The sequence below is a fragment of the Sus scrofa genome, chromosome 8, assembly GCF_000003025.6.
Source record: "Sus scrofa isolate TJ Tabasco breed Duroc chromosome 8, Sscrofa11.1, whole genome shotgun sequence".
In the NCBI taxonomy this organism is placed as follows: domain Eukaryota; kingdom Metazoa; phylum Chordata; class Mammalia; order Artiodactyla; family Suidae; genus Sus; species Sus scrofa.
This window is the reverse complement of record NC_010450.4, coordinates 101,671,821-101,694,060: the sequence shown is the minus strand read 5'-3', so window position 1 is coordinate 101,694,060 and position 22,240 is coordinate 101,671,821. Positions and strand designations below refer to the sequence as shown.

General features: G+C 33.2%; 1 protein-coding gene across 4 annotated transcripts in view; it reads left to right on the top strand.

Annotated features, from left to right (window-relative positions):
* The window catches only part of ADAD1 (adenosine deaminase domain containing 1), a 71,335-nt gene that overhangs the window by 21,358 nt on the left and 27,737 nt on the right, over positions 1 to 22,240 (top strand). For 2 of the 4 annotated variants that reach the window (XM_003357037.4, XM_021101617.1), the window contains 6 exons: positions 861 to 984; positions 3,000 to 3,170; positions 4,453 to 4,682; positions 8,582 to 8,819; positions 12,733 to 12,865; positions 20,371 to 20,527. In XM_003357037.4, the coding sequence (XP_003357085.1) occupies positions 861 to 984; positions 3,000 to 3,170; positions 4,453 to 4,682; positions 8,582 to 8,819; positions 12,733 to 12,865; positions 20,371 to 20,484 (1,010 nt within the window). In that variant the 3' untranslated portion in view covers positions 20,485 to 20,527. Of the gene's footprint in view, positions 1 to 860; positions 985 to 2,999; positions 3,171 to 4,452; positions 4,683 to 8,581; positions 8,820 to 12,732; positions 12,866 to 20,370; positions 20,528 to 22,240 lie in introns of those variants that run through there. The other 2 variants (XM_005666892.2, XM_005666894.2) reach the window with 2 other exon arrangements.

The following is a 22,240-nucleotide window of genomic DNA, read 5'->3' as shown; positions in this document are numbered from 1 at the left end:
ATGCCGTGGGTGCAGCCCTAGAAAATCCAAAAAATAAAAATAAGAATTTCGATGAAATCTCACATGGAGTATAGCAAAAAAGTAAAAGAAGAAAAAGTACTGAAGAGAGCATACAGTGCTAGTTTCTTTTTTTTTTTTTTTTTTTTTTTTTTAATTTTTTTTGTCCTTTTGCCATTTCTTGGGCCGCTCCCACGGCATGTGGAGATTCCCAGGCTAGGAGTCTAATCGGGGCTTTAGCCCACTGGCCTACGCCAGAGCCACAGCAACACGGGATCCGAACCGTGTCTGCAACCTACACCACAGCTCATGGCAACGCCGGATCGTTAACCCACTGAGCAAGGCCAGGGATCGAACCCGCAACCTCTTGGTTCCTACTCGGATTCGTTAACCACTGAGCCATGACAGGAACTCCAACAGTGCTAGTTTCTTAAGAAGAGCTGTCTCAATAGAACAGAGAAAGAAACTATAATCTGGTTTGCAGAGCGTTTGAGTGGATTTCAAAAAATTAGGAACATTATATATAGATAGAAGTAGAATGGCAAGCGAAGTCTTTTAGCAAGGCAGATAAATCTAGATGTAGAAGAAATCAATCCATATTTGTAAACTAGTGCTATCTGTTGATTCTGTTGATTATAATAAAAATTTGAAGTATAATATTAAAAAAGCTTTTCAAATTGAGATGTTATTTAAGTACTTAAAAATTTTTGCTTATAAGATCTTCAAACTCTTGGAATCATGGAATTATTTTTCAATCTTTTTGTTTAATACATTTTACTAAGTTTAAGATGTTAAGATAGAGATGGAGATGCAACGTAGGGAAGAGGTTGGTGAGAATAACCTGCTTCTGTTAACCTTTTCAGCTGGACAGCATGAAGTTGTAGCTATAGGCACAGGTGAATACAATTACAGTCAGTGTATTAAGCTGAATGGAAGAGTGTTGCATGATACTCATGCTGTTGTTACAGCAAGGAGGTCTCTCCTTAGGTAAGTAACTTTCAATAATTGTGCTCTTAGTCTAAAGTTATCATATATGTATATATGTCTTTATTTACCAATGAAATTTTACCCATTATTTTACCAAGGATGTAACCATCTCTTACTTATCCAAGCCCTCTGATTATTTCCGTGTTACTTTTGGAAACCTTATAGTAATTGCAATGTCTGTGAAATTTAGTGGCTTCTGTGATCAAGACCTTATTAACTCAGCTTTAAAAGTCATATCTTTTTAAGATTAAAAAAAAAACCTGTCTTTTTTACTCATTAAATAATCGGAGAATATAGCTTTATACCAAGTAGTCTTGATAATAATTCACCCCTGAATTAGCCATACATAACAACCAAAGGCAGAAATCAGTGGGTTTCCGTAACAGCAGAATGTCAGTAAAGTATTCTTTAGATCTCAGAAAGAAAGGGGCTGAGGTGAGCAAGCCTAGTTTTTTCCAAACTTATCAGTCACTCTGCTCCCTAAAAGAGGCGTGAGTAGCAGCTAGTGGAGAGAGAAATCAGGACAGTTACTCTTTCGAAGTCCCTTTCTATTAAAAACATGAAAAATAGGAAATAAGCATTTCCTATTGTATCAGCTTTTGGTTCTTTTAAATTATCGAGTTTACTTTTTATAAAACCTTTTCTTTAATTTTTCATATATTCATAAACCAGATAAATAGTTCCATCATTTAGTTATCAGCATTCTGATACCAATATCCAGTGATTGTAGACAATTATTATATCCAGTTACTAGGATTCTTTTCTTATTTAATCTATGCATTGTCACTTTTTGTTGGTGGTGTTTTCTTTGCTGGAGTATTTTTTTTAATTTAAACATTTTATCTAAATAATATTTTATTTCTAATAATAAGGATAGAATCCTATAATCTTGAAAGCTTTTGGGAAGTCTTTGAAGATAATACATCTTGATATCCTCCCATCATCCTTGGTTCTTACTGAATTATTTGACCTGTTGAAAGATACCTTTTTTGTATTTATTTCTTCCCATGCTTGAAACTATTGTATGTTATTGGTGCTTAATTTTTTATTACATATTTCTGACAATAGGATTAAAATCATGTTTTTTAAATAAACAGTATTTAGGCCAGCACATCTCAGAAAGAGAAAGGGGCTGAGGTGAGCATGCCTGTTTTCTTTTTCTAGACTTATCATTTACTCTGCTTCATATCAGAGGTGTGAGTAGCAGATAGTAGAGACTACATCTGACTTGATAGTAGTTATCTTTCAGGAAGTCTGTTTCACTTCTCAATACAGCTTATGGGCTTAATTATATTACTCCTGCGTTCTTATATTTTTGTCTTCAGAACCAGTAAGTAGCAAGAAACAGTTGTTGTTTTTCAGCCTGTTTTAACAGGGAAGGGAAAATCGAAGTAAAGCAGAAAATAGACACTTTAGTTTGAAGGCTGGAAGCAGAACTGTCTGAGAAAGAAGGGAAGAATTAGAGAAGTGAGTCTTTTGCAGGAAGTGATAGTTGAGGACTTGAATGTGAAATGGGAATGGAATGGTAGTTGAAGAATGATTCTTTAAGGCAGGTCACAGGGCAGATTGGGATCTAGTTAAAAACTTCTCAGGGGACTTAATTCTTGATTAAGTAGGGCTAAGGTCATTTTAGAAGTTCCTAGGAATATCAAAACTTCTGACCTAAAGGAACACTAGTCATGACATGTTTAAAATACTTCGTTTTCAGGGCGTTACTGTCGTGGCTCAGCCAAAATGAATCTGACTAGTAACCATGAGGACGTAGGTTTGATCCCTGGCCGCACTCAGTGGGTTGAGGATCTGTCATTGCCATGAACTTTGGTGTAGGTCACAGACGTGGCTCAGATCTGGCACAGGCCAGTAGCTACAGCTCCGATTGGACCTCTAGCCTGGAAACTTCCATATACCACAGATGCTGCCCTAAATAGACCAAAAAAAAAAATATATATATATATATATATATATACTTTATTTTCAAATTTTCTTACTTGATAAAATTATATCATTTATTTTAGGTACTTTTATAGACAACTTCTACTCTTCTACAGCAAAAATCCTGCTATGATGGAAAAATCAATATTTTGTACAGAACCTGCCTCTAATCTACTCACTCTCAAGCAGAATATCAACATTTACCTCTATATGAACCAGGTGCCTAAAGGATCAGCCCAAATTAAGTCACAATTGTAAGTATTGTGAAGCTATTTTTTATTTATTTATTTATTTTTTTGTCTTTTTGCCATTTCTTGGGCCACTCCCATGGCATATGGAGGTTCCCAGGCTAGGGGTTGAGTCAGAGCTGTAGCCACCGGCCTACACCAGAGCCACAGCAACACAGGATCCGAGCTGCGTCTGTGACCGACACCACAGCTCACAGCAACACTGGATCCTTAACCCACTGAGCAGCGCCAGGGATGGAACCCGCAACCTCATAGTTCCTAGTCGAAATCGTTAACCACTGAACCACGACGGGAACTCCATGAAGCTTTTTTAAAAAGTAACTAGGATGGTCATGTCATACATTCTGAATCCATACAGCAAAAGAATAAATAAATTCCTGTCTATCCATATTCTCCTTCTAGCCTTTAGGTGTTATTTGTAGGCTGCAAGAAGCCACATATTCTTCCTCTCTCCCCTCCATTCAGTCTGATCTGTTACTGCTACTCAAAGATCCCATGTTCTTCACCACTTTCTTTTCTATTCTGTTGAAAATCTTCTACTCCTTTTTTAGTTGTAAGACTATAAAATTTAGTAAGTATGAATTTATACACTCTTCACCTACTAACACAGGAGTTAAGAAATGCAGTCTATTCTTCTAGTCAGTCTGTGGCCAAACTTCATTATATTGATGAATGGGTAGCATCAGTTAGCATGAAATTTGAGTAACACAGACAAGCACAAAAAGAAAGTAAAATTCACTTCAATTCTAACTGTCTGGAGATAACTGTGCTTTATCGTACTTTGTTAAAAGTCCTTCCAGTAACACCTTTGAAAACCAGGGTAATGAGTGTTCCTAGAGAAAAAACTTAAGAAAAGTAATTTTAGATTCTGTTGTTTTCACATGTTTTACTGTAAATGAATCTTGAATACAAATTTTTGCTTTTCTTTATTTCATTCCCTCATTTTGTAGTCTAAATTTTTTTCATATGGAGAAAGGAAATAATTCACAAACTATGATAGGGACAAAAATTAGATTTCCCTTCGATTTCAAGGAATGTAAAGAATGGTAATAATATGAAATTTATTCTTGCCAAACACTCTAAATGTTGTTGTTAATTTCTGTTTGTTTTTAATCTTGTGGAATGAAGTCACTCCGTCTTACCTTGCTTTGGGTTTGCATCCATTTCTGTTACTGAAATTAAATGTATACTGCTGAGTTAAATATGCTTGAGAAAAATTCTTAGGTACATGCAGATTTTACTTTGTCAGCTTTGTTTTTTAAAGGAAGAAACTATTTTCTTTCTCTAGACGTCTTAATCCACATTCTGTATCTGCATTTGAAGCCAATGAAGAACTGAGTCTCCACGTGGCTGTTGAAGGCAAAATTTATCTGACTGTCTACTGTCCTACAGATGTTGTTAATAGAATAAGCAGTATGTCCTCAAGTGACAAATTGACAAGATGGGAAGTGCTTGGTGTGCAGGGAGCATTGCTGAGTCACTTTATACAACCAGTTTATATCAACAGTATGCTTGTTGGTGAGTGGAATTTCAGTACCTCTTGGCCTCTTTCAATAATTATGCTTTATCAGCATAAAATCAGATTTTGCATGTGTGAAGCTTTATATAATGTAAAATTCCGATCCACTGTTTTGTTGAGGTTTTTGTTTTATGGGTAACTTGTAATCACACTTGGTATAATAGGACTTTTGTCATCTTGTCAGGAGCCCGAGAATTAATGTTTTAAGTCAGGCAATTCACTTACATGTATTCTGTCTTGAACTTACACCTTTGTTTGCACAATATTCAGTTTATCCTCTTTCTTTTGGAAAATGTTTATTTGAACTTGTCAAATTTAAAAGTTTATATTTAGTTATTCCTGAAGTAATAAAAATATTAAATGCCATTTTGGTTCTTTCCTAGTTTTATGCTTTTTTTGTACATTTGGTTATGATTTAGATCCTTTGGATTTGTGAAATGAGTAGGAAATAACTAGAGCACTGTGTCTGTTAAACTTGACACTCTTGAAAGGAGGTGCTTTGCCACACTTGGTCTGGTTTGTACTAGGAGATAAGTAAATGTATGAATAAATGCTTTGAGTCAGCATGTTTACTTTTGAAAATGCTTTTATTTTTCTTCTTAAACTAATTCTGCTGACTAGAACACTTGAAAAATAAATTTTAACTATTATTCTTTACTCTTGTTGCACTTCATGCTCAGCTAGAGAGTGTTTAACATAATGTGGGCAGTTCCCATCATGGTGCTGCAGAAACGAACCCAACTAGGAACCATGAGGTTGCAGATTCAATCCCTGGCCTCACTCAGTGAGTTAAGGATCCAGCATTGCCGTGAGCTGTGGTATGTAGGCCACTGACATAGCTCAGATCCTGCATTGCTATGGCTGTGGCGTTGGCTGGCAGTTGTAGCTCCAATTTGACCCCTAGCCTAGGAACTGCCATGTGTCGGGGGTGCGGCCTTAAAAAGCAAAAATAATAATAATAGTCATATGGAAATGGAATTGGTACTAATAGCCCAATTCCTAATGCTTCTAATGTGCATCCAGAGTTGATAATTACTGTTCTCTGATGATCTAGTCTTTTATATTCCTTTTTCATCAGGTGTTTATTGAGCCACTTACTATATGCTAGGTTCTGTGCAATGTTATTACATAACTCTCAGGGGCACCATTCATATAAAATACAGAATTAACATAAGGAATACAAAGATGAGATGATTCTTGCCTTTATGTCCTCTCTCATCTAGACATCATTTGTGTTTCATAGGAGCATGATTTGTTTTCTCCAGATATTCTGCAATATATGGATGATAGTGTTAAAATATAATGCCTCAGATCAAATATATGTTCCACATGTGATATGAGCAGTGCATTGTTCTACAATAATGTTGTATTCTTTTATTATTATTATTATTATTTTGCTTTTAGGGCCGCACCCATGGCATATGGAGATTCCCAGCCCTAGTGGTCTAATTGGAGCTACAGCTGCCAGCCAGTGCCACAGCCCACAGCAACATAGGATCCAAGCCGCGTCTGTGACCTATACCAGAGCTCACGGTAATGTCAGATCCTTAACCTACTGAGTGAGGCCAGGGATTAAACCTGCAACTTCATGGTTTCTAGTCAGATTTGTTTCTGCCACACCACGATGGGAACTCCAATAATGTTGTTTTCTTTGATTTAGACACTTTATTTTTGTTAATGCAGCCTCAGTTTATATGGGCACACTTCAAAGATATTGTGGGTTCAGTTCAAGACCAGTACAATAAATTGAACATTATAATAAATGAATCACATGAATTTTTTGGTTTCCCAATGCATATAAAAGTTATGTTTATGCAATATCTGTTAAGTGTGCAGCAACATTATATCTTAAAAAAGCAATGTACATACCTGAATTAAAAAGAACTTTATTGCTAAAAAGTGCTGTCATCTGACAATGCAGGATTGCCACTAACCTTAGTTCGTGAAAACCATAATATTAGTGAAGTGCAGTGAAACAAAGTACAATAAATTGAGGTATGCCAATATTATGTGTTTCAGCAACTGTTTCTGTTGACTTCTATTAATTTATGGTACACTAAGGTCCTGAGATCTTCTCTGCATGAAAATCTCTCAGGTCAGGTTTGCAAAAGTCTTTGATAAGATTTAACCTTTGATTTAGTCTTTGACAAGATTTAACCTTTGATTTGGTCTTTGACTTTCATGTCATTATTTCAAATCATTTTAGATGAATCAAATAGAAATTATATGATATAATTTTAGAGATATATTTTTCTAGAAACAAGATTTAACCTCAAAATATAATCAGAATCATACCTCAGATATAGTTAAAAATTAAAGCATACACATAAAAATGAAAAAAGTAAAATTTCTAATATAATATTAGCATACCTGATTTATTCTATTAAATTAACTTTTCTACCACCATGTTAAAACATCTAGGTGAAATAGTTTGATGTTTAGGGAGTCTTAATATGGAGTTTTACTGATAGGGTCTCTTTCTTTTTCCAAATGTGGTTTTGCTATTTTAGGCACAACTAGTGTCATTATCTTATTACAGTATGCCTTAGTCTGTTTGGGCTGCTACCAAAAAAAAAAAAAAAAAACCATAGACTGGCTGGATTAAATAATAAACATTTCTCATAGTTCTGAGAGATAGGAAGTCCATAATCAAGGGCCGACAGATTCAGTGTCTGCAGAGGGCTTGCTCTCTGGTTCAAAGTTAACTGTCTTTTCAGTGTGTCCTCATTTGGTGGAGTAAGGGTCTCTTTTATTGTAAGGGCAACAATCCCATTCACGAGAGCTTGAACCTTCATGACCTAATCACTTTACAGTGACCACCTCCAAATACCATCACATTGGGGATTAGGTTTCAGTGTATGAATTTTGTGAGGACAAGTTTAGTCTATAGCACAGTGTGTAATACATGACATTTTCTTTTGAATCCATGTCTTCTGTTCATTATAGATACAATGACTAATCCTCAGACCTTATTTCTTACCTTTTTTCTGTGTCTATCTTTAATTTAACTAGCCTTCATTTGTCAGTATCTCTTGATTTGGAATGTTCAACAGAGTGCTTAGAAAAAAAGTGTTAAAAGCAAATCATATTCTTTTTACATCATTTTATAGTTCCCAAATAATCATAATGAATGTAAGCTATGTAACCATCTCAACAATTCCAATAATGTAAACACAAAACTTTGTGAAATGTATCTAGTGACATTATAAAGAGTTGCTTGTTAGAACTTCAGACCCTCTGAAGAGGAAAGAGATCTGCTTTGGAATTACTAATTTTTAAATAGGAATTGACTATTCTCTAACTTCTGTTTCAAGTTTGATGCAGCCTATTATTTTATACTAATGACACTGCATTTTTTTTAACTCTCTTCAATAGTTTAAACTGAGAACTCAAAGTTTTTGGCATTGGCCACAATTTTAATCAGAAATAGTCATTCTTTAGTTTGTGTTATGAAACTGTAATATTTGGTTACTAGAACAGTTGCAATATGTGGCTCTCAGATGTGGAAAAATAACATACCTTAATGAGCTATTTCTGAGCCACATATATCTGCTACAGTATGTGTTGGTTTCATGCTGTAATTTCAGAAATCAAGACTGAAAGCCAATTCTCTTTGGCAGAACCCTGTAAAAGTATTGATTTGTTTCTGGTCAGCTCTGGCTTTTTGCTTTTTTATTCACTGGAATATCAATTCATTATTTTCTGTAGAAGATTCTTTTTCGAATGGAAATTCTGTTATTACCTTGTCTTGGTTCTGGTAAAAATTCTAGAAGTGGCTAATAGAATAGAAATAGAAAAGAAAAGGTTACTGGGTAAAGAAGAATGTTTACAATTATTTATTATCATATTGTGTAGTCTTTGATATTGAACTTCTGAGTATTTTGTTTTTGCTCTCTAGGTGATGGGAATTGCAGTGATACCAGAGGCTTAGAAATTGCTATAAAGCAACGTGTTGATGATGCACTCACTTCAAAACTTCCAATGTTTTACTTGGTGAACAGACCTCATATTAGTTTAGTACCTTCTGCGTATCAATTGCAAACAAACTTGGAATATAAATCCCTGAGTGTGAATTGGGCACAAGGGGACATTTCTTTGGAGATTGTGGATGGCCTAAGTGGAAAGATCACTGAAAGGTGAGCTTTACTCATTTCTTCAGAAATCACATATTACTTAAGAATACATTTTAATACAATTTTTTAAAAAACTTAATTTTTTAATACAATTTTTTGAATTCTGAGTAAATAATAATAGTTATCATTGAGTATGACTATGTTGCAGGCATTATAAACTTTTTTTCTGTTAAGATGACAGGCCTGCAGAAGTTATATAACTTATCAAAGTTACATAGAAAGTGATGGAGCCAACATTGAACATCGGTCTCCAGCACCTTTGTTTCTCAAATGATCATTAGCATTAGAATTATATAATTTATTTGTTTTAAAAATTCAGTTTTTCCTACTGAATCTGTATGTATGAATTTATGGTTTAGAAATCTGTATTTTTGATAACTTTTCCCAAATATTGTTTATGTGCACTTGAGTATGAGAACTGTTGTACTATGTTATACTACCTTCTTATTAAAAACCCTGTAGGTTAGGTGATACTGTTGTGTTTTTATAGAAAAAGAAATTGAGATTCAAGCTAGGTTAAATGTCTTAAAGTTACCCAACTATTAAGTGACACAGCTAGGATTCTAATCTGGGCATTTTATTTCCAAACCCTTTGTTCTTGTCCACAGTATGTTGTGCCTTTTAGACCTTTTTTTTGTAATATATCTGGCACTGATTATCAAGTAAAACTAAAATCCTTCTTTTAGTGTGAACATCTCTTTATAATGGAATAATGAATAATGTTAAAAATTTAAATGCCTAAATTTGCTTTCTTAGTGCAAGTGAATTTAAATTAAGATCACATACAAACATTTCTTGGTGTGAACTCAGAAGCATACTGTTGATAAATTATTTATGCTTTGAATTAGTGTAAAGAAGTTTATCACTATTAATAACAGACTACACACATGAAAGACATTAAAAAGCTGTTAACTGAAAACACAAAGATGAAATTAGTATACAAAGAGCTTAACTCATTTAAGGCCAAGTGTTTGCTAGGTGATTACAAACACAAAGCAGACATGCTCTAATTAGAATTACATAAAGTGAAGAACTATTTAGTAATATAATTTACAAGGAAGAACAGTTACAAGTAACCGTGCAACATTGCATAGTATCAAAACATTCATAAAGCAGAAATTACAGAAAACAAGAGGAAAAATGAAAACACAACATTAGTTGAGGCAATAATTCACCTCTTTCAGTTCCTGGTAGATGGAGTAGACAAAACAATAAGCAAGAATATAGCAGTCTTAAATAACAAGGTAGATTTGATTAATTTCTTTAAAATTCTGCATCATAAAAATATAAAATATACCTTCTTTTCAGGAACCTGCAGAACATTAACAAAAATTGACCGTATATTAGACAACAAAAGAAATTTCAAATTCTAAAAAGTAGATATGATGTAGACAGTATTCTCTTATTGTGAGGCAATAAAGCTCTAAATAACAAAGTCAAAATACTAGAAACTTCTTTCACTGGGAAAAAGTCTCTATGACTTTTGTATAATGAAAGCCAAGAATGTTTAGAAAACAAGGATATTTAATGTATTGCATTTCAGACCTTGTAGGATATATAGTTAAAAGCTGAATGGAAAAGCCAAATCTTTAAATGCTTATATCAACAAATAATACAAAAAAAAAACAGAAGAAATGTATAAAACTAGAAATTTAAAGTGCTAGAGAATATAAGTTAGAAAAAATCATTAAAAACTGATTCTGTGAAAACACTAGCTCATCTCATGTAAAATAATGAGTTAACTACAGAAAAAATTAAATCTTAAGAAACTTCTTTGATCAACCATACAAATATATTTGAAAATCTGGGTGAAGTGCATACATTCCTAGGAAAAAATTACTTCTAAAATTGGTACAGAAGAGGAAAATAATAATACCGAGAGGATGCCCTACCTCTTTCCAAAGAAAGCACCATTCTGAGATGTTTCAGAGAAATTTTATAGAACTTTAAATAGAAAAAACTTCTAATTCTGTAAGAAATTTTAATGCTGTCTAAAAATATGGAAAATGTTCATATGCTTTTATGAAGCAGTGTGTCATTTATACTTAAACCTTATAGAAGATTGCTGCCCACCTCACCACAAAAGTTAAAAGACCAAGTTCACTTTTCTATCCAAGCAGAATTGCTAAGTAAAACATTAGAAAGCAGAATCTTAAAATAATAAATGTTATACAATAATACCAAGTGGTATTTTTTTCTGGAAATTCAAGGAAAATGCCATAATAAAAATAATACCAAATTAGAAACTCTTACTAATATAATTGGTCTTATTAATTGATCTAGAAGAAAACACCATATATTCATCTCAGTAAATTCTAAGAAGGCATATAATACAACTCTACAACTATTCTAAATAAAAATACTCAATAAAAAATACCCTTTTGTAAAGGGTAAAATGTATCTTTATTAGTCCAAAAGCGTCGTCATGATTAATGGTGAAATCTCAGTCATTTATACTAACATTTGGCAGAAGGAATGATTGTTTACTGTTATTGCCATTAACATTTAATGCACTTCAACAAGAGAAAGAAATTAGAGAAAACATTGGAAAGGAGAAGGTAAAATATGACTTTATATATGGTATCATTTGTGAAAAATGCAAATTATGATTCTTTACATATGGTATCATTTTTTTTGTGAAAAATTTCTGAAAAACCACCACCACAAAAAAAAGTCATGATGGAAAATTGATATACAGAGATCAGAACATTTCATTACAGGAGTGTTATGTTAACTATTGCTGCCAATAAACTATCTCAAAACTTAGCAGCTTTAAACAACAACCATAGGTCAGCTGAGCTGGATTTGATCTGGCTCTCTCATGTGTCTGGAGTCAACTCTAGATCATCTAAAGGGCATCTTGGCTGGTCTTAGAGAGTCAGCTGGGCTCTGGTCCATGTGTTCTCTCATCTTCTAGTACACCAGTCTCAACTGGCCCGACATGGCAGAAAAAGGGTCCTAAAAAAATGAGAACACAAAGCCTCTTGAGGCCCAAGCTTGGAACTGGCTTGGCATCTATTTTGTTCACCAAAACAAGTCACAAAGGCAGCCCAAATTCAAGGGGAGGAGGAATCAACTATAGTTAGTGATAGAAGAATCTGAAAAGATACATTCTAAAGAGCATGGAGACAGGGAGTGATACAGGATTTTGGCAATTTTTGTCATCTGTCACAGGAACAACTAGCGAAAAGATATAATAAAGGGATAGAGTTAAAATAGCAAGAAAGCTCATGATCTGTGGACTTTTATTAGAAACATAAAAATTCAAGTTCCCTGGTGGCTCAGTAGGTTAAGGATCTGGTGTTTTCACTGCTTGTGGCACTGGTTGCTGCTGTGGCATGGGTTTGATTCCTGGCCAGATAACTTCTGCATGCTGTGGACGGAACCAAAAAAAAAAAGAAAATGTATATCTACATGCATGTACATACACATATATATATGGCGGGCGGTGAGGTGAGTGTATATATTTTACTTTTTGTAGTGAGTCAGAATTTACATACAATTAAATGCACTGTAAAATTTAATGAGTTTTTGATGTATTTATATACCTTTATAACCATACACCTTTCTTCATCTCAGAAAATATTTCTGTGCCCTCTTCTGGTCAAGCCCTGTTAGAACCACTCTTTTAATTTGGATCACCATGGATTAATTTTGCCTCAAACAATAGAATTGTTCCAAATATCCATTTCTACTTTAATTTTAATGCAATATTTTGATAAATTATAATTTTATAAAAGAAATTTGCTTAGAAAGCAGTTAAATATTCAGAATAATTTTTTGTAAAGAACTTCATTATATGCACTGCACATAATTGAGAAATATTTGTAGATTCTGTGCTGATTTTAATCCCTGCAGTTTCCAACATAAATCATTGAATAATGATTAGTGAATGTTTCATTCCTTTCTACTTTAGTTCCCCATTTAAAAGTGGTGTGTCAATGGCAAGTCGGCTTTGTAAGGCTGCAATGCTAAGTCGATTTAACCTGCTTGCCAAAGAAGCTAAAAAAGAAGATTTACTTGAAGCTAGTTCATATCATGCAGCTAAGGTAAGTCTCTAAAGAAATGAAGTTGATCATTGAAATAAAAATTTAAGGATAATAATGTAATATGATGATGGTACATAGCAAAAGTTGGTTAAATAGTTGCTGAAAATAAGACACTGCCATGTAGTGATAAAATCAATTTTTAAATGAATATGCCAGAAATTGGATATGTTTTGCCACTTAAAGTAACTACCTCAGTATGGTATGTACCTTTTTTGACAATACTGCTCAAAATCTACTGTTATACCCAGAGAGACAAAATGGTAGTAAAATTTCTTCTGTGCATAAAACTGACTATGCTAATTGTAGCACTTAAGTATTCTAAAATAATACATTAGTATATTCATACAAATTAATTTGCTTATTTTAAAATTGTGAAACACCTTTAATTTGCATATATGATTTGGGATTAATTGAGCGATGTAAATAGCCTTTTACTATCTTTAAAAATATTTTTATTCTTTTGTCAGTATTAAAAACATAATGCTTAAGTAGAAAATTCAGAATTTTTTAAAAGTACAGAAGGGAGGAGTTCCTGTCATGGCACAGCGGTTAACGAATCCGACTAGGAACCATGAGGTTGCAGGTTCGATCCCTGGCCTCACTCAGTGGGTTAAGGATCCAGCATTGCCTTAAGCTGTGGTATAGGTTGCAGATGCAGCTTGGATCCCGCGTTGCTGTGGCTCTGGCGTAGGCCGGCAGCTACAGCTCCGATTCGACCCCTAGCCTGGGAACCTCCATGTGCCACGGGAGCAGCCCAAGAAATGCAAAAAGACAAAAAAAAAAAAAGTACAGAAGGGAAATAATATAATGTTACATACTATTCAAATATAATACTCCTAATTTTGTAATGTAAGCATGTTATTTCAGTTTCTTTCATGTTTTTTTGTATATGCATATATTTTAAAATATTAAGCTCATATTAGATGCTTTTAATCTGTCTTTTTTCATTCAACATACTATGACCTGAGCCATGTCATAAGATGATATATCCATGTTATCAAGTTATTAAATACAAATTGTTTCTGATAACCTAATTTCAGTTCCAGTAAACATTATAATGTTGTATGAAAATCTCTTAATTTAACCAACATCTTAATGTTCAAACTGTATAATTCCAGCCTCTAAAGCAAGTGATATCACATACAGGTTTGTTTGTATGTATACATGTTTTTAAGTATAAAAGCTTATCTAAGCAATCTCTGGTTTTGATGACATAAAGAGGTTTCAAAGTCATCTCTGTAAAAACAAAAAGTATACAGTTGGAAAAAATGTCAAAAAAAAAAAAAAAACCCAAAAACCTTTCCACAACTCTGGAAAACATTGAAAAAACATATATTCTTGGGAGTCTCCTGGTGACCTAGTGGTTAAGGACTCAGTGTTGTCATTGCTGTGGCTCTGGTTGCTATTATGGCTTGGGTTAGATCCTTGGCCCAGGAACTTGTGTATGCCATGGGTGCAGCCAAAAAAAAAAAAAAAAAAAAAAAAGTGTCTATTCTTGGAAAACATGAAGAACTTGAGGTAAGAACAATAGGAGTTTCTGGCATCTTTGCCCAAAGTTGTTCCTATTTTCTCTCCTCCCTCTCAGCTACTTCAAATGGCAGGAGCTGTAGTCTTATCAGATTGGGGATACCACCAAAAGTAGTATATTTTCTACTACAGGGTTGAATTGAATTTGGGGGCAGAGGGTGAGAAATTATGGCTTTTTTAGCTAAATGTGCCAAATCAGGTAGGGAGATAAATGGGGAAAACAGTAACTTTGCCAGCCTAAAGTTTCAGTCCTCTTTGGGGCAAATGGTGTACCAAATAGTAACTGAACATGTAGGTTTTGGAAATGAAAGAGCCATGGAAGAGGTGAGAGAAATTCTCGCTGTATCCTTGGTTGACTGAGAAATTGCATTGATTCGCAAGGGAGCCCAGTAAAGAGTGAAAGTGTGAAGTAGAACTATCTGCAACATTAAATACACTCTACCACCTACCCTTTCCCAAACAAATTGATCAGAAGAAGGTGGAAGGTTTATAGCTGTAAGGTGTTTGAGCATAATGTCTACTGAAATTATTTTCCTATCACTAAGCTACTTGCTTTATCACTATGCTATGCAGATATACGGGGTAACCAATAGGAAGCCAGGCTAAAACATTAAAAAACTGGGAAAAGACAATGCACATCATAGGGAAAACAGAACTCACAGTTTTAGCAAGCTAAAAAAAAAAAAAAACTTAGAAAAATAAAACAGAATCCAGAGTTGCTATATCATCTTAAAAGTCATTTTCAACCAAAAATTATGGGATACTTAAAAAACAGGAAAGTAAAATCTCTACTTAAATAATAAAATTCAGTAGAACCTGGTTCTGAATAGATTCCAATCTTGACTACAGGAAAGTCTTCAAAGCAGCTGTTATAAATATGTTCACTAGTTAAAGGAAAATATAACAGTGTTTCAGTAAATAGGTAATCTCAGTAAAGAAATAGAAACTACAAAAAAAAAAAAAAAAGCCAAATGAATATTCTAGGATTGAAACAACATGTAATAACTAAAGGGAATAATTCTCTAAATGGGTTCAGTAGTACCTTTGAGATTGCAGAAAAATATCAATGGACTTTGAAGATGGTAAGAAATTATTTTAAAGGACACAATGCAAACAAATTAAAGAAAAATTAACAGAGCTTCAGAGATTTCTGGAATAGCATTAAGTGTACCAACTAATGTATACTAGGAATCCTAGAGGAAAAGGAGAGAGAAAAAGCGCCAGAAAAAATATTTGAAGAAATAATTGAAAAAAATCCACATATTAGGTGAAAACCTTTAATAGATCCAAAAAGCTCAGGAAACCTCAAGAAATAAAAAAAATAAAGATTCACACCTAGATACATCATATCAAACTACTTAAGACAAAAAGAAAATCTTGAGAGCAGCCAGAGTGAAAATATCAACCATGACCTATGCATTTGAAGGCTAATTTCTTATTAGCAATAATTGAAGCCAAACCAAAATAGCCAAAACAATCTTGAAAGAGAACAAAGTTGGAGAATTCATACTTCCTGATTTCAGAGCATACTGCAAAGCCATAATAATAAAGATAGTATTATAGCAGTATTAACATAAACATGTTTGTAGATCAATGAAATATAATTGACAGCCCAAAAATGAACTCTGGCACTTAAGATCAGTTGATTTTTAACAAAATGCCATGATTATTCAGTAGGAAAAAAGTCTTTTCAGTAGATCTAGGACAACTGAATATCTCTATGGAAAATAATGAACTTGGACCTCTGTGTCATACCATATACAAAAATTAGCTCAAAATAGATAGACCTGAATAAAAGCTAAAACTGTAAAACTCGGGGGGAAACAAGGGAGGAAATATTTGTATTTCTAAGTTAGGAAAAGGTTTCTTAGATCTGATAACACAATGCATAAGAGAAATATTTTAAACTTTATTAAAATTAAAAATTTTATATTTCAAAAACTATCATTAAGAAATCTGCAAATCAGATATTTAATAAGGGACTTGTATCCAGAGAATACAAAAAAATTTTGCAACTCAGTAATAAAAAGGCATTACCAAATTTTTTGAATGAGCAAAGGTTTTGAACAGACATTTCTACAACATTTTAAAATAGCCAATAAGCATATGATATTCAATATATCACTCATTAGAGAAAGGTAAGTGAAGACCTCAATGATATATTCTTTACCCACATTAGTATATTCCATAATAAATAATGGCATTTAAAAGTATTGTCAAGAATGTGAAAAAACTGAAAATACCATGCATTGCTAGTAGGAATGGTACAGCTCCTTTGGAACATAATTTAACAGTTCCTCCAAAAGTTAAATATGAGTTTATTTGTAACCTAAGCATTTCACTCCTAGCTATAGGCATAAAAGAATTGAAAACATTTATCCAACCAAAACTTGTACATAAATGTTCACAACAGTATTCATAATACAGAAAAGGAAGAAACAATCCAAATGTTCTTCAACTGATGAATGGATAAACAAAATGTGTCATGTCCACACTGTGGACTGTCATTTATCCATGAAAGGAACTCTGAAGTACTGTTAGGTTCTGCAACATAGATCAACCTTGAAAACATTAAGTGAAATTAAGTTACATTAGGTGAAAGAAGCCAGACACAAAAGGCTGCATATATAATATAGAATAGGTTTGAAGTTAGACAGAAAACAGGAAAATCAGTAGAAAAATCTATGAAATCAAAAGTTGATTCATTCAGAAAATTCAACAAAATATATAATCCCTTAGCCATACTGAGAAATAAGAGACAACACAAATGATAAAAATCTAGAATGAGAGAGAAGCCCCCAAAGAGCTAAACAAATTATAAGAAAATATTACAAACAACCTTTTGTCAATAAATTAGTCAAGTTAGCTGAAATGGACTCATTCCTTGAAAGACAAATTATAGAATTTGACTAAATAGAACATCTGAATTGTGCTCAAGTAAAGAAATTCAATTATTAATTAAAATTATTTATATAAGGAAAAGCACAGGTGCAGTTATGGCTTCACTGATGAATTCTATCAAACATGAAAGCAAAAGTTAATAAAAATCCTAAAAAAAACTCTTTAAAAAGAAGGAGAGAATGCTTTCCAACTCATTTTATGAAGCCGGTATAATAACCCTGATGCCAAAAGTGGGCAGAAACATAGCAAGAATTAAAAACTACAAATCACTATTTCTCAGGAACATAAGTGCAAAATTTTATCAAGAAATTGACAAAGCAAATCCAGCAACATATAAAAGGGATTATACACCATGGAATACAAGGTTGATTTAACATCAGAAAATCATTCGATATATTATATGAAGATATTCAAGTTCAGAAACGATATACTTATCTCAATAGATTAACATAATGTGTTTAACACAATCTAACACCTATCCATAATAAAACACTGAACAAAAAGAAACAAGTGAACTTCCTCAACCAGATAAAGGGTATCAATGAAAACTTTCAGTTGACATGACAGTGCTGAAAGGCTTCTCCTTCCTCAGAGTTTGGGCAAGAAATTCTGCTCTTAACACATCTAGTCAGCTTTAGTCTGTAAGTCCTAGCCAGTGCAGCAAGGCAAGAAAAAGAAATAAAAGGCATCTGCACTAGAAAGAAAGTAGAAAAACTCTTCTTATTTCTAAGTGATCTTGTATGTACAATATCCTATGGAATCCTGCCAAAAACTACATCTTGTGTGAATTTAGCACACAGTTTTAAGAGTAATATAGAAAAATAAATTGTATATCTGCATACTAGGACTGAACACTCCAAAATTAAAATTGGGAAAGCAGTTTCATCCACAAGAGCATAAGAATAAATTTAGGAGTAAATTTAACAAAAGAAGTCTAAGATATATACACCAAAAATGATGAAACATTGCTGGAGAAATTCATAGGTTGGGAAAGTCAATATTTTTAGAACGTCACTTGTCTCAATAATCTGTGAATTCAGTGAAAACTCCTATCAAAATCCCTATAAGATTTTATGTAGAAATTGACAAACTCATTTTAAAATTGATGTGTAAATCCAAATGACATAGAAGAACCAAAACAATTTTTCAAAAGAAGAAAATTGGTAAGAGTTACCCTACCTAGTTTCAACAAGTTATAAAGTCACAGTAATCAAGACAATGTATTGATATGATAATAGACAACTAAATCAATGACACAGAGTAAGAATCTAGAAATAAACCCACACACTTATGGTCAATTGATTTTGTACAAAGGTGCCAAAGTAATTTAATGGGAGGTCAAAACATCTTTTCAACAAAGTGTGCTGGAAGACTTGAGTATCTGTGGGCAAGCTAAAAAAATAACTTAGACTTCTATCAGTCATACAAAACTTCAAAATGGATCATCAAACTTAAAGAGCTAAAAACAATAAAACTTCCAATGATAATGGAGGAAGAATTTGTTTTCTTAGGCAAATTTTTCTTAGATATCACACCAAAAGCACAATCCATAAAAGAAAAATTGACAGACTCCAAATTTTAAAACTTGGATTTCAAAAGTCATGTTAAAAAAAAGTGAAAATACAAGCCACATAATGGAAGAAAATATTTGCAAATCATACATTTGACAAAAATCTTGAATCTAGTATAAAGAACTCTTACAACTCATTAAGTGGGCAAACAGCCCAATTTTTCAAAGTAGTAAAGAATATGTACAAATGACTGATACACATAGAAAAGGTGCTCAGGAGATAAAAACTGAAAATCAAACCACAGTAAAATACTACAGTAGGATACCACTGCACACCTAAAATCCAAGAGCCTAACTGTACCAGGTGTTGTGAAGAAACTAGAAACCTCTCATGCTGTTGACAGGAATGTATAAATAGTATAAGGTGCTTGGGAAAGCAGTTTGAATGTTTGTTTCAGAGATAAACTTATGCTTACCATGTGATCCAGCACTTCACCTGGTATCTATCCAGGGGAAACAAACTTATGTTCATACAAGACTGATTTATTAATGTTTACAGCATTATTATTTATAGTAGCCAAAACCTGGAACCAGTTCTGATGTTCAGCAGCCAGGAAAGCATAAACATTATGATATATCCATATGATGAAATAGTAATCAACGATAAAGAGGAAATAACTGGTAATCAAACCACATGAAAGAATCTGAAAATGTTATGCTAACTGAAAGAAACCTGATAAAAAAAGAGTACATGCTAGAGTTCCCATCATGGCTCAGTGGCTAAAGAATCCGACTAGGAACCATGAGGTTGCGGGTTCCATCCCTGCCCTTGCTCAGTGGGTTAAGGTTCCGGTGGTGGTGTAGGTCGCTGACGTGGCTTGGATCCCGCGTTGCTGTGGCTCTGGCATAGGCCAGCGGCTACAGCTCTGATTAGACCCCTAGCCTGGGAACCTCCCTATGCCACGGGAGCGGCTCTAGAAATGGCAGAAAGACAAAGAGTACATGCTGTGTTAATCACTTTTTATAAAATTTTTAGGAAAAGCAAAACTCTAGAGACAGAAAGTAGATTCATGATTGCCTGGGGCTGGGGCTAAGAATCCATAATGACTATATATGAGTGCAGAGGAACTTTTTGCAGGTGATGGTTGCAGACCTATATAAATTTAGTTTTAAAATATCAAACTAAATACTTTGCAGTGGGTGAATTTATGGTATACAAATTATACCTGAATAAACCTGTTTTTTTAAAGTTCATCAGTATGTTCATTTATTAAAATATGAAAGAGAATAAACCAAAATATTAATGTTGGTTATCTGTAGTTTGGGGATTACAGTGATTTTTATTTCTATTTTCTTTATTTTTCAAGTTTTCTGTAATGAGTATGATTAGTCTTTAATTTTAAAGCTTTTTAAAAGAATAAAAATTATCTTTTAGAAGTATTGGGGAAAATGGGAATTCAAAAGAATTTTTATTAGTTTTTAACATTAAAGAAGATTAGGGCTACTTAACTTTTCATAAGCCAAATTCTGCCTATATTCTATAATTTAATATTTTTTCTTTCTGTAGCATATGTCTGGATCCTATCAAGAAGCTAAAACTTTGTTGAAATCCTACTTACAGCAACATGGCTATGGCTCCTGGATTGTGAAATCTCCCTGTATAGAGCAATTTAGTATGTGAATTAAGCAATCCATTGTCATATTAAAAACCTTTTTTTTTCATGTGTTTTGACTGCTAAAAGTGTTTTTTAAATATTAGTGTTTTCAGCTCTCAATATCAGATTCTTGCAACAACTGTTCAGAGATTGCTGAAAATTTGTAAATATGTCAATTTACATTGAAACATTAGGGTTTTAAATTTTTTTTTATTTTTTGAAAACTAATTACCTGCTTCATTTTGTAGTCATTTTGTATATATATTCTTATAGACATTATAAAGCTATTACTCTTTTGTAATTTAAAAAAATTCATTTTCTTTCAAGTTTTTGCTTTAGAGTTATTTGTTCAGCAGAGATACTCAAAATTGTGTCTTGGTATCTCAAGTTTTTGGTTTTGTTTTTTTTTAATTAAAAATTGGAATCTAAGGAGTTCCTGTCTTGGCTCAGTGGTTAATGAACACAGCTAGTATCCATGAGGACACAAGTTTGATCCCTGGCCTTGCCCAGTGGGTTAAGTATCTGACGTTGCCACAAGCTCTGGTGTAGGTTGCAGATGAGGCTCAGGTCCAGTGCTGCTATGGCTGTGGCATAGGCCTGGAGCTACAGCTCCTATTTGAACCCTACCTGGGAACCTCCATATGCCATGGGTGCGGCCCTAAAAAAAGAAAAAAAAAAAATGGAATCGAAGAATACAAATAATAATTCTTGCTCATTTGTTGATTAAATCAACAGACAGTTGATTTAATGCCTAGTATTTTCCAATAACGATAGTAAAAAATAGTAATTAAAACATAATTTCTTTTTTTAAACATCATTTCTTCTGTCATATAAGCTCATGAATGCAGACTGAACATTATAAATGAAAAAAATGATAGCCATGTTAGGGAATAACTTGATAAATTAGTTTTTCTGATTAATAGAGGATTATAAATGCTTTAAGATTGCCTGTTTTCAGGTATTCTGTAAGAACCATTCAAATGTTATTCCTTATAATTTACATTAATCAGTAGGGATTTCTAATAATAGATCAATAAAAGATTATTGACCTTGATATTTTGGTTTATACAGTTAGATGAAAAGGGAAAGTTTAGTTATTCTTGAATTGGGATAAATATCTTTAGTGAAATTGTGAGTCTGTTCTTACTTCAGCCACTTCAGTCTTTTCCTTAGTTTCAGTCACAGGTGAACTAAACATTGGCTGTCTGACTTTGTCCCTATTAGCTTGAATCTTTTTTAAATTAATAAGTCTTACTCCAACTTCAACCCTTTTGAACTATTATAATCTCTAATAAGGTTAATTTAGGGTTTTTGTTTTGTTTGGGGGTTTGTTTTTTGTCTGTTTTATTTTTAGATTTTATTGGGGTATAGTTGATATACAGTGTTGTATTTGTGTCATGTTGACAGCAGAGTGGGTCAGTTATACATGTATCCATTCTTCCCCCCACCAATAGGTTATTGAGAACTTTGAGTAAACTTCCTGCACTGTGTAGTAGGACCTTGTTAATTATTTATTTTATATATAGTAGTGTGTGGATGTTAATCCCATCCTCCCAGTTTATCCCTCCTCCCTGCCCATGGTTTCCCCTTTGGTAATCCTAAATTTAATTTTGAAATCTGTGTGTTAATTTGTGTTTTCTAAATAAGTTATTTTATATATTTTTTACTAAATTCCACATGTAAGTGATACCATATGATATTTGTCTGGCTTACTTAAATATGATAATCTCTAGGTCCATCCATGTTGCTGCACATGGCATTATTTCATTCTTTTTATGGCTG